Raw genomic sequence first — 13,471 nt, 5'->3', positions numbered from 1 at the left:
AGGTATTTGCATACAATCTTTGGTTCGATTTCTTTCTGACTTTCTCTTCCGTTACTTCTCTCCTGGCCAATGAACGATTGAGGTTCGTTTATGTCACTGACTGGAGTCTCCACCTCCACAGAACTGGCTTGGCAGTATATTGTCTGTAAAGGAAGGATTGACTCTCTACACCCCTGTACCAAATGTTTAATATATAATGTAATTTAGTTAACAGAGCCTGGGAGTCCATTTTATATTTGCGTTTTATTTATTTAGGATTTTTACTTTATTTTGATATTCCAATTCCAATATCTGAATAGTCTTAATTGTATGAATTGTCTTTTAACAATAAGAATAGTCTTAAGAAAGTTTATTGCTCTTTGAAAGGATGTACTTGCATTCTTATGCTATTATATCATATCAATGGCATAAAAATTACAATAATATCATTTATCACAAGTATTTCTGGGACAATATATCATACAATAGAAGTAGTTATTGTGACAGGCCTAGTAGGTGTCTGTGTTACATAGTGGAGGTGTGTAGGTGTCAGTGTTACATAGTGGAGGTGTGTAGGTGTCAGTGTTACATAGTGGAGGTGTGTAGGTGTCAGTGTTACACAGTGGAGGTGTGTAGGTGTCAGTGTTACACAGTGGAGGTGTGTAGGTGTCAGTGTTACACAGTGGAGGTGTGTAGGTGTCAGTGTTACACAGTGGAGGTGTGTAGGTGTCAGTGTTACACAGTGGAGGTGTGTAGGTGTCAGTGTTACACAGTGGAGATGTGTAGGTGTCAGTGTTACACAGTGGAGGTGTGTAGGTGTCAGTGTAACACAGTGGAGGTGTGTAGGTGTCAGTATTACACAGTGGAGGTGTGTAGGTGTCATTGTTACACAGTGGAGGTGTGTAGGTGTCAGTGTTACACAGTGGAGGGGTCAGTATTACACAGTGGAGGTACTGCATGTAGGTGTCAGTGTTACACAGTGGAGGTGTGTAGGTGTCAGTGTTACACAGTGGAGGTGTGTAGGTGTCAGTGTTACACAGTGGAGATGTGTAGGTGTCAGTGTTACACAGTGGAGGTGTGTAGGTGTCAGTGTAACACAGTGGAGGTGTGTAGGTGTCAGTATTACACAGTGGAGGTGTGTAGGTGTCATTGTTACACAGTGGAGGTGTGTAGGTGTCATTGTTACACAGTGGAGGCGTCAGTATTACACAGTGGAGGTACTGTATGTAGGTGTCAGTGTTACACAGTGGAGGTGTCAGTATTACACAGTGGAGGTACTGTATGTAGGTGTCAGTGTTACACAGTGGAGGTGTGTAGGTGTCAGTGTTACACAGTGGAGGTGTGTAGGTGTCAGTGTTACATAGTGGAGATGTGTAGGTGTCAGTGTTACACAGTGGAGGTGTGTAGGTGTCAGTGTTACACAGTGGAGATGTGTAGGTGTCAGTGTTACACAGTGGAGGTGTGTAGGTGTCAGTGTTACATAGTGGAGGTGTGTAGGTGTCAGTGTTACACAGTGGAGGTGTGTAGGTGTCAGTGTTACACAGTGGAGGTGTGTAGGTGTCAGTGTTACACAGTGGAGGTGTGTAGGTGTCAGTGTTACACAGTGGAGGTGTGTAGGTGTTAGTGCTACACAGTGGAGGCGTGCAGACATTTGAGTTAGTGTGGAGGTGTATGGATGACTGTGTCTAATGAGCTCCATCTGCTCTTACACGGGAGAACGGCAGGCTGCGACGCCCTTCGGCCGTCTTCCGGCATCAACCGTGATGAACAGATGTGTGTGTAACTCAAGGAGGAATGGATTATATCAAGGATTCAGAGCAGCAAGCGAGCCCGGGATTCGGCTGTTTGGAGTCAGACGAGTACACGGCAAAATGGGGAATGGGGGCATTTGGTGGGTGGGGTGGTGCTCCATGTGGGGGACATCGGGGTTGTTCATGTGGCAGATCAGGGGTGTGGGTATGGGACAGACGGGAGCTGTGTGTGGGGGGCAAGTTGTGGCTGTGTGTGGAAAAATTTATTATTTCTTTTAAATCATTTTAAAATCTGGGGTTTTCCATAAATTAGCGGAATTTTACGTGTTCCCACAGGCGAAAAAAGAACAGACAGCATGCTTGTCAATGAACTATACTTTTATCCCAGAATTTTAAGCCTCTCACTGTGTCCTGGGTCGTGGGGGAAAGACACAGGCAATCTCTTCGCATCTCCCCCCTGTTGCCCCTTTGGTCCCTTCTGTGATTGTTATTCAGTGGATGTGTTGCTTGGCACAGGGATGGCATTTTGCATAATTTATGCAAGACCGTCATCAATTTTGAAAAACAACTTCAACTCATTCTTGTGCTTTTAACTAATAGATACTCCAGCATGATATAAAACATTATTTATAACTGTATCTAAACTTTGAACCCATTGATAATTTATACAAGGTAGCAAGGAAACAAGTAAATTCTCTTTTAGGTGTCCTTGTTTATGCCTGCATGCCCCCCGCGCCTTGGGTAGGCGAGCACTCAGGTGGTTAAAAAAAAAACAAAAAGTTGAGATGTTAATGGCTTCTTCCTCCGGTGGGAGCCGACTGCAGTGGAAACGGGCCTGGCAGGCTGGCCCGGCCTCTCCCTCGCCCCGCCTTGCGCTCGGCCCGGAGGGAGACACGGGGTGTTTTTCCCTAAACTGCAGGGAAGACGGTGTCCTCCGGGGCTTCACGAACGACCTGTCTATTTGCACGAAGCCCTAATGCGAAAGAATGGAAATAAGAAGTCTCTGTGATTAGGATCTGCTTCCAGGACAGGCTTGCGGCTCTGGCCACTCTGACTGCTTCTCTCAGAAGCCCTGAACCCAATTAACCCCTCCCCTGTTTTATTTACCAGCTGCTTTCAGCTCCCGGCATTCAAATAACAATTCAGCAGGTGCCGGAAGGACAGTGATGGCGAGGCGAGCTGTGTGGGGAAGCATGATTGGGAAGATATGCATGGTCTCTTGGAAGGCTGCTATTTCACTTGCTACAAGATGGAAAAAAAAAACTCCTATCTCTATTTCCCCAGCAAGTTTTATTTACCTTTTCTGTAACTAATTCTACCTCGTATTAATATTAGATATGATGAAGTACATTTTCTAATTCATGGTCACTTCCAGCTCTTGACAAATTTTAGATCTTTCATTAATAGCAGAAACGTATCTGTACTTGAGCTGCGCTTAACTCTCAAGCCACAGAATATAGTTTCACAAAGTATTTTAACCTGAGGATTCTGTGCTGTTTTAAAAGGATATTTTATCATGCAGTACTTTAAGGTTTTAGTTTTTTTTAAGGTAATATTTCATGGTGTAGTGCGTTCAGGCTTGTTTTTTTTTGTAGTAGTTTCAGTAGATCTTTTAACCTTTTACGAAAAATAAAATTGCATTCGCTAATCTGGCTGTAGGTAGCACATTATTAAATTTTGCCTGCTGCATTGAGCGTTAGTATTTATTAGATTACAGGGGACTTTGTGATCTCTGAATTAGATGGATTAGATATGGCGTGAGCCTTCACAAATAAACAGTCTTCGTGCTGGCCGACAGTGATTTTATGCTGCGGTCATTTTCGTTTCTCCTAGAAGCCCCTGACTCTGACATCATTTTAACTAAATACTGCAAGTGAGTGTATCTAGTCTGTGCCAGTTGCCCTTGGGACCTGGAAGCCGGCTGTGTGAGTGGATCGAATCCCAGGGGCAGGTGTGCCCAAGGGGTGCTGCTGCTTTCATGTGTCTATCAGTCTATACCAGCCAGTGCCCCTCCTTCCCCACCCCCCTAGTCCCACCCTTAGCTGTGTGCCAAAGGACGCCACACGTTGAGCAGCTCTTTAAGGCCCCTTGAGGCTTGGGGGGCTGTATGTGTGTGTGGGGGTGTGTTGTAAACGCCCTAATTGGCTTCACTAATAATAAGACTGCTTTGTTTCTCTTCTGTCATTTTTTTTTCATTTTGTTTTTGTCATGGTTGTTGTTGAGCACTGAAGACCTGTTTTTGGACCCAAATGGACAAATAAATACATGAAAATAATCAAAATAAATAAGTGGGTAGGCAGAGTGTTCTGGGAAGGATGCAGCGTTGAGCACTGATCTGTCTTACCATCAGCCTGCCCCCCCACACGCTGTTCCCATCAGCTGGGCGGCCCTATGTTAAGTGTTTCCTTTTTATATGTACACAGCTATTGTGTGTATATATTATTTACTGGATCGCAGGACCCACACCACGGAACATTACAGGACCCGGGGTAAATATTTAATCTGGCTTTTCTGTACCGGGATGTGGCAAGTGTCTGCATTGCCCACATTCTTTATTTTTTTCTTTCACATTTATCTCGCTTGAAAAGAATGGAATGACAATTATTATATAACAATGAAGCAAGGGTCTATAAAAGTAAACATAGAGGAATAGGGTTGTAATCCAGTGGGCAAAGTGTGTTTGTAATGCTGTTACTGGTCTCCGGGGGGCGTTGTTCTCCGGTGTATTTCTGTGGAGTTAACGCAGTGTGGGGCCATCATGGGAGGGAACATGCTTGCACCCAGAGGCACAGAAGGGGATTGTGGGGTACCGAGGCGCTTAGTCAGGCAACTGTATGTTGGCACTAGCGATGCGTGGTTCTGCGTGTTCGTATTCGTCCGTGGGAGAGAGTCGGTGAGAGTGGCTCAGTGATTGACCAGTGAGGTGAGTTATACACGAGCTGAGCCACTAATCCCGGATGGAGCCAGTCTAAGCTGTGACCCTCACAAAGAGTGAGTGGAACAAAAGGACAGGAACAGAAGCTGCTGAGCAGAATAGCTCTCACATGATATTTTGATACAGGGGGACAGTTAAACAATATTAAGAAAGTTTATCATCTTCCTGTACTTAATCACTGCCTAGTCAATATTTATAATTAATGTCATTTGTAATTTTTATCCAAGAAATTTTGGGCTCAGAGAGGTGGAACATTCCTCCTAGTGTCTCAGTAGTTGTGGTGCCACTAGGAGATGCCACACTGACTGGCGGTCAGCCTGTTCACGGCTGGCCATCAGAGTAGGACCGGAATCGCCCCGACGGTGACGTCCCCGGCCGCCTCCCCTGCAGAGGTACTGCGCGCTGGTTCACAGACACCGTCGACGCACATGTGCTGGAGCGGATAGCATGCTGTCACTAGGAGGGAGCGGTTTCAATAGCAGATACATTAGTCTAAAGCAGCTTACCGTGTTTAGCCTCCTGGGATTTGAACCAAAAACCTCCTGGCTGTGAGTCTGTGCCACCACCTGTATAATACAGGGCCTCATTATGAATCTCTCTGCACTGTAATCTGTTTCCCTTTGACGGTACCCAACTCGCATAATCCTAAGGGAGAGAGCCAGTGGAAGCCAGGCAGGGAAATCTTCAAACTAGACTATACCGATTTTTTTTTTATCTTTCTTCATTTTTTGCAGATCCTTTACGGCAGAGTTTCCCAATCCCGTCCTCGGGGACCACATTTCCTCTTCCTTCGAGACAGTCCGCATTTTTACTGGGCGCTGGGAGGGAGCGAAAACGTGCACTGTCTGGGGGTCCCCGAGGACCGGACTGGGAAACACTGCTTTATGGTAATTGGCATGTCACGCATCTCTGTCGCTCCCCCTGGATGGGTTCCTCGCTGTGTGTGAGTGGTACAGCGCCAGGTTTTGGGTGGTGAGTCAGCAGATATCATGGGCATGAGCACCACTCTGCCAGTGTGCCTAAACCCTCATAAATACTGTGTATTGTCGGGGAGAGTGACCTCACATCTGGCCCGTGTCTGCTGAGCGAGGCCCCAGGAGTGGACCAAGTCAGACTCTCTGTAGAGGGTTTCTTCTCCACCCATGGCACCGACTCCTTCAGTGTTAACTGTCCATGACTTTGTAGTTATTTCTCCATTTGGCTTGATGTCCATCCCACTTTTTTTAACTTTATTGCTGTGCTTCAGTTTTTTTTCACAGTGGCCATATTGAGCCGCAGTCCTTCTGAAATGTGCGGCACAGAGGATGTCGCTAGACTTGCCAGCCCGCGGTGTCTGTGCGCAGGCTGGACGCGTGTCAGAGTCCCCCTTCCTCACCCTCCCCACCCAAAGCTCGGTCACTTCCAGAAAAGCACGCCAGTCCCACGGAAAAGCCTGGAACCTCTGCCAGTGACTGCGGGACCGGATTGGAGGCGGGCGCCCAGTGAACAGAGCGCGTCGGTGCATATGCGGGGTACCGGGGTGGGCTTTGGGAATAATCTGCGGCCACGCAGCCCCCTGTGTGCCAAGGGGGGCATGGAGAGGAAAGGTCCTGCTCATGGTGGTGACTGGGGGGGCATGTGGGGGGGCAGGTGGCCTGGACGGATCAAAGGGAGGTGGTTGGAAGGGCTTTCTGCGACTAATGAGGCAATATGTTTGGAGACAAATGTTCTTGAGTCACCGAGTGGCTGTGGAGTGCTAGGTGTCGGAAACGGATTCGGAATTAATTACACCATATGTCGTGGAAGGAGGCTCGGGCTTTATGCTTCTCAAGTTCTGAGGCCTGTGTGCTGTGCCTGAAAATGCAAAAGCGACACAAAAGCTGGTCACTAACTATTGTCCTCTAACTAGTCATAATAGTAAAAACCCTAACTGCACGTGTAGGAAAGCTTCATAAATATGCATGGAACAGTAACCGTACAAAATCCCATTTTTTTTTTCATGCATCATAAATATAGGTGCTTGTTTTGTAACGTGGATCTCGGCAGGACGCTGCCATCAAACAGGAAGCGAGTGTGACACAGTGAACTTTGTGGGGCCGTGGAATCATTCTGGGCAATTTTGCGTAATTGAAATCCATCTGAAAGGCGGATTCTCTGGCATCTGATGTATTTTGCAGCTGCGTGTGTTAATTACGCGAGCAGTCTTTATCAGATGGTAATCTACACTGCTGTCAATGAATTACAGGAAAGCTTATTAAAAAAATGTTTGTTCTCTCAAACCAACCTGCTAACTTCATTTCCCCCCCCCCCCCCCTGCTTTCCAAAAGCGGGAGCGATTATTGCTCACCTTTTGTCCCATGCGATGCTGATAAAATTGCGGGAAGAGGAATGCGATTGCTCTCTCATAATGCCACGAACGATTAACACAGTGATTAGCGGCAGAGCGAGAATGATTCAAGAGGCAGTCTGTGAAAATAGAATCACGTGGTGGGGGGTGGGGTGTCCCTGACAGTTGTGGACCTTTGACCCCCGAGAGCCTGACTGACATCGTTCCTCAGTGTCACTATCCGGCGCAGGCCTGACTTATCTCAAGAAGAATAAACATGCCACGCTTTTATGGTGCCATTCTCATTCGACTTCGGCTTTATCATATTGTGCTACTGAATAGGAAATCAGGCAGTGGCTTGCGTATTAAAAATTATTAAAATTGAATGACACTGACAAAAGGGAAAGGAAAACATGATGTTGGAGACGAAGACCAAACCGTTCTCACTGCAGAGCACAGTTGGGCCTGACCGCAGGACAGAGCAGTCTGGCGCTTTTGGAGCGTGCTGCCGCTGTTCAGGGTCTCATCGTCACCGTAATAAGTCCCCCCACGCTGAGCTCCTGGGTATATCTTCAAACCAAACAGCTCGTAGTGCCCACCTGGCTGGAGGGGACCTGAGATTTGCGCATGTCCTGTGCGGGTTGTCATGAATCACAGCCCCCATTGCTGTCTTAAAACCCTCCCCCTCCCCCACAGGCCTATGCTAATTGCAGCATAATAAAGGTGTGCTTTATGGTCCTGGTGCTGCACCCTGCTGCTGTGCCCCTCCATGCCCTCCCTTCTCCCAGCCTTTTGCCTTTTGTTTCGAGGATTTAAAACATCCAGAGGTCTTCTGGCACAAACCCTGTCCATCAGTCGTCTAAGAACTGCACAGGTCCTCCGGATACGGCTGCTCTGTGAAAGTGGCCAATGGGGAAGCAGGCGGTTTACATTCAAGCGTTGCGCTTTTTTTTTTTTTTCTTTTTTAAGCTTCTTTTCTTTATTGCCCTCGTGTGGTTTTCCCCTGCGGTCACTTCAGCACTTCCATTTTGAGACCATGGCGTGCCACAATCTAGCCGAAACGCCGTGACGTACCCAGCAGGCATCTGTTGTTGTGCACTTGTGAATCTCAGACTGTAAGCTGTGGTTACGGGCTGCTCACACCTGGATGAAGTGTTGCCCCCTTTCTCTGAGGCCAATGGGACCAGCTGTCTTTGCTGGTTAAGATTCAGCTTTTGACTGATGGTGGGATTCGCTTTCTATTCTGCTTTAGGCCAACCTGGGCGCAGAAGGCTCATACGCAGTGTCTGGGAAGGCGGTGGCATGGTCCTTTATGTTATCCTGCCGCTGGGGATTAGTCCCTATTTTTGGAGTTAACGTTTTTTTTTTTGACTCACAGATGAGTTTTCCATGCGCTGAATGGTTACATTAATATGAATAGGAGCCATGGCACTTGTGCCCGTGTTTACTAACAACCTCGTAATTTGTTTGCAGCCGGCAACTGTCAACTGCACTCCGCATTGGGCGAGTATGTGCGGGTGCGCATGTGCCCGTGTGCGTGTTTGTTGACAGGAAGCCCTTTGAAATGGGTTCAATGGCTCGCAACTCAAGGAGTCGGCTCAAGTTGGCTTCAGGCAGTGCGACCCGGTTCTGAATACCACAATGCGCACGATTGCGGGGCCTTCCTCCAAGACGAGGCTTCGGGGCCAGCTCGAAACATGGCACAAGCATCTCATTTTATCGCATTATTTATAATTGCTCGGCGAAGCTGGCGGTCGCAGGGCACTTATCTGAGGGCAGAAGATGCTTGTGGATCTTATTAAATTTGAATGCAGATTATAGATGCGGGCATCACGATCGTTAGGGCTCCCTAATCACATTCCGCATTTCGGCTCGAGCACACGCCTCGCAGCTCCGCCGGATCGGGATGTTTTCTGGCGTCACGTCCCCGTGGTTGTGAAGGTTCTGCCCAGTCTTCTTCCATAAGCCAGTGGGAAGTCGCGCTTAATGAGAGCCCGTTTCTTCCAGGCCCGGCCGGGTCCATGGCGTTGGCACAGGCTACAGGGAGAGAGGTTTGGCTCACGCGCCTCTTCTCCGCTGGCACACCGGCTCACCCTCATCCTTTTCGATCGGACTCCTGTCCTCCTGATGGGTTGTTTCAGAGTCCTTGTGACACACTTCAAGCCTTTGGGACAGATTCTGGGGCGGGGCCTTGGATCAATTCCTCCACCCCCCTTTCACGGTGGGAGGGGTTTGCCGTGGCTCCTCGTGATAGTGCCTGATAGTGGTGATGCAGTCTGGTAATGTAGTGGTTGTAACTGCGTTGTGTTGCTTTCTCTCAATAATCACAGCTTGCTTGGTCTCAAAACTGCGTTGTTTATATTACTCTGATAATTGAATATAAAATAGAAATGGACCCTCAGCTCCGGTAACTGAAACATACATTCTGGTTATAATCAGCCTCCTTTTTACTGGTGACTCAGGGCACAACCACGCAGCAAACAATCATTGAAATGCATGAAATAAACAAATAATTAAAGATAAGTGAAGAAATGGATGGATGGATGGATGCATGGATAAAAAACAAACAAATGTGAAATAAAGGACAGACAAGACTTTAAAATAAGTATACATATGGCAATGGATATACTGAAAGCGGCACAAGCCGCACCTCGTAGCCAAGCATACTGACCACACGTCTTTGGGCCTTAGGGTGTCCCTCACGCGCTATCTTTCGTGAGCTCTGGGTCCAGTCTTGCCTCTGCGGCAACTTGCGGCAAGGCAGCATGCACAGAGCGGCAGTCGGATCGCAACCGGTGGCCGCAGGGAAGGGGGCAGAGGCAGCTGGAGCTGACACAGCCTTGGCTGGGACCCCCTCCAATCCCCATGTTCATTAGCAGGCCTTAGGAGCTGTCCACAAAGGAGCCATTGACAGTCTGCTCATTAGGCTTCCCTGGCTACGCAGGCTAAAGTTAGCGCAATTAGCAGACATTCAGCCGCCGGAGGCAGCCTGCCACCAATCCAGATTTTTCACCAGCTGACAAATTCATTGGCTTTGTGGATTCTATTATATCTTCTCAATGTAGACGAAGGTCTGTAGACAGTATCGTTTTCTCAGCGACTCGCTCTTTAGTCCGTTGATTAGCTAATTGAGGCTGCGCTCAGCCGGGGGCTGTTTGTAGCTGGGTGATGCAGCTTGTGTCGCTCCTGTCGGGAGTCTGTGACAATAGGGTGGGCTGGCGTCCGCCGACTAGCGTGCAGTCCGTGTGCTAATTGTTCTATAGAGAACTCTAGAAGCGCCTCATTGATGTTTGTATTAGTTTGCAAAAATTGCCCTTAGCAAAACTCCTTTTGACTGATATTGTTTTATTTAGCTTGCATCAGGGTGCCATTGTGTTGACGAGACCGTGAAAAGCTGAATGAAGTTGGTGTAACCTGATTATTTAAGTAACACCCTTTTTATACGATGACAAAGGGGGGGGGGGGGCGTGGTGTCAGGTGGCACTGGGGCCTTAACGCGCCTGTCACCTGTCGCCTGGTAGGTAATAAACAGTGTCACGTTACGCCACACGGCTTGCGCTGGCCTGCTTTGCTTTTGATTGTGTTCAGCTCAGGTCTGCATTATGTGCGTGTTAGGGAGAGAGAGATTGGGATTGAGGCATTATTCCCTTACCGGCACTGGTAAAAAATCTTGGAAAAACATATCAGCAATCGGAGTGACCAGAGAAATGTAACAAAATACCCCAGATTTTGCAAAATATATGAATTGCTGTGTAATGTAGTGGTTTTTTGAAGATGAGGTTCCCATATGCTGAAATATTTAAAGTTATTAGGCTTCAGTGAACGTGTCATGGGTCATGTGCACATAAGATTAGATTAGAGAGAGAGAGAGCTAGCCGATAAACATTTGGAAATGTATTTTTCGGGTATTCTTTCAAATTACAAATGGGTAAAATTAATTTATCTAATTCCAATGTAATTAGAAAGCAATTGATAGACAGCCTATATGAAATATCTGCATTTTAGTTAATTGCTCAATCATTGATCCAGATAAATCGTTTGTATTATTATTGTTCTGAGGTGTTAATGACCTCTGCCGGCCACCCCAGGGTGTGTGGCTGTGGCATGTAGCGTGTGCCTGCAGGCGTGTGACCTTTTCAGTGCCCCAAAGTCAAGTGTGAGGTAAATGACATAAATGACAAGGCAGCATTTAAACACAAAGCAGGGAGAGGCTGGGAGGACGTCTGTGGAGATCAATACTCTCCGTTATAGAAGACGGATGTGCTCCTTCCACCTAAACACCCCTCCCCCCCCCCAACTCCACCACCCTTGTGGTGTCTGCTTGCTGTGGGGGTGTCCTGCCCCTGCTCCAACACTGTGTGCAACATGGGGGTTGGTAGGAGTAGGGGGGTGGGGTCTGGACAGGAATGCCCCCAGAAAATGAACTTGTTTTAGCTTGTGGACAAAGAAAGGCATAACACATTTAAAGTATTTGAAGCATTGAGTGCAGGGGATGGTGGTGGTGAACCGTAACACTACTGAGGGGTGGTGAGATGTTTCAGTGATGAAACCAGCTGAGGACGTTTTTCGGACCCGTAGCAGATACCATCTGCAAGACAAATCCTGCACACATGTGGACACCAGGCATGGCTGAGTGACAGCACTGTTGCTCCAGTCTGTCTCCTTGTCTCCTTCACTATATTTAGCGTTTTTAAATATTCTCTGGATTTAGGATTTACTCAGTCCTTAGCAAAAAAAAAAATAAAAATCTGATTTAAAGTGTCTTCAGTGGCTTTCACCCAGAAAGGCTAGAAATGGATTTTTTTGTCAAGAAGAAGTGAGAGATTGCAAAAATGAGAGAGATATGTAGGAAGGAGTTTGTGAACAATGTGCAGTGAATGTGATCACTTACCTGAAAGGAGGACTGGGCTGCAGTTTACTGGCTGCTGAGGAATTAGCTCTGCGTGTGGCTTCTCTCTGATTGTGGATTCGGCAGACTGAGGTCAATGACAGACAAAGGCAAGCCCTGGATAGACTGCGATTCGGTTGTAGCTGTGAAAGACTTGTAACACCAAACAGCATCTATCATGGAGATGCACTGCTGTGTTGTAGAAACACAGAGCCTAAACAATGTCGGTATTTCAATGAGAAAGGAAGGCTTGCTGTCTGTTTAAGCATGTGTGTGCGCGTGGATTATATTTATATTACATTGGGAGAACCAAATGTCCCCCACAATGTAATAATAACCTGTTATTTTAACGTTGTGGTGACCATTTTTCTGGTCCCCACAAAGATCTGTGTATGCAATCAAAGCAGTAAAAATGCCAAAAATCCCCTGAGGGGAATCAATAAATAGGATAAATTCATCAATACGACATGACTTGCAGAGAACATTTCAGAAATATATGGTTTAGCACATGAGGTATGTACAAAAAACACACACGCTTCATTAACACCTTTGCTGTGATTTGCCATGAAATAAGCAAACGTGCCTTATGACATGCTGTGCTGCTGTCTTACACTTTCAGGGTTGTTGGTATGTGTGTGTGGTGACTTGTGACTTGTATTCTGTTTGGTTACTTATGGGTAAGGTTAGGGCTGGGTAGGGGTTAAGGTCGTCATGCAGGGATTAGAGTATTCCCCATAGAAATGAATGGAGAGTCCCCAGAAAGATATAATTACAAACTTGTGTGTGTGTGTGCGTGTGTTTATTTTGTCTGTTGGCCGAGTTTGATTTTCTGAAGCAGGTAGTTGCCACAGCCCTCGTATAGACTGTGCCAACCTGAGATGGGTCACTTTTCTGGGTGATGGCATGGCCCTTAAATGCTCGCCTCGCTGGTTTAGCCAGGGACGTCGGGTCACGCATGAGGTGACCACAAGTCCTCAGGCTAGAAAGGCTTATTATACAGCGAGTTGACTTACAATGAGGTATTTCCTTTTCGTTCCCTTCGCCTAACATTTTCCTTCGTACGAAATCTGATCACTCTGATTTTGTTTGGTCGGTTTGGGATTTTTGGTCATTTTAAATCATCTATCTTCAAGAAGCATGTATAACAGGATTTGATTTTTCGAACAACAGCCTACCTGACCGAGGCTGTACACCTGTGGGGAATCTCAATGTGCTTTCAGAAGAAACTTTTCAACACTAAACACAGATATAAAGATGATTTTAAAGTTGAGCGGTTATTATTATACAGGCCTCATTGTTCTAGTCCAAACAAAAGCTAAGAAAGTTACCAGAAGTTTACAAATAGTGTGAAAGAGAGTTAGCTGATGAATGGCTATCAGAGCGGTAATGTGAGGCTAATGGCTTGGTTTTCTTCCCACCTCAGCAGACTCACAGCGGGACCAGCGTGTGATCAGCGTGTGATCGGCGTGTCTGCACCACGTGCGTGGGGCTGCTCAGGCCCGACTGGGACGGCTCCCTCTGGTGGCGGACCTTCAGCGGGAGGGGGAACCATGTGGACTGCACAGCTGCTCTTTCTCATCGCCCTCTTCACACCCGTCTCTCTGGGTGAGATG

At 47.1% G+C, this 13,471-nt stretch overlaps 1 protein-coding gene across 10 annotated transcripts in view; it reads left to right on the top strand.

Moving 5' to 3' along the window:
* The window catches only part of LOC111842607 (adhesion G protein-coupled receptor L3-like), a 179,562-nt gene that overhangs the window by 37,992 nt on the left and 128,099 nt on the right, over positions 1-13,471 (top strand). For 5 of the 10 annotated variants that reach the window (XM_072697605.1, XM_023809355.2, XM_023809359.2 and 2 more), the window contains one exon: positions 13,282-13,463. In XM_072697605.1, coding sequence (XP_072553706.1) covers positions 13,409-13,463 — 55 coding nt within the window. In that variant the 5' untranslated portion in view covers positions 13,282-13,408. Of the gene's footprint in view, positions 1-4,164; positions 4,220-13,281; positions 13,464-13,471 lie in introns of those variants that run through there. The other 5 variants (XM_023809356.2, XM_023809354.2, XM_023809361.2 and 2 more) reach the window with 2 other exon arrangements.

Source organism: Paramormyrops kingsleyae, chromosome 12 (genome assembly GCF_048594095.1).
Source record: "Paramormyrops kingsleyae isolate MSU_618 chromosome 12, PKINGS_0.4, whole genome shotgun sequence".
Lineage (NCBI taxonomy): Eukaryota > Metazoa > Chordata > Actinopteri > Osteoglossiformes > Mormyridae > Paramormyrops > Paramormyrops kingsleyae.
This window is presented reverse-complemented; position numbering and strand designations above follow the sequence as displayed.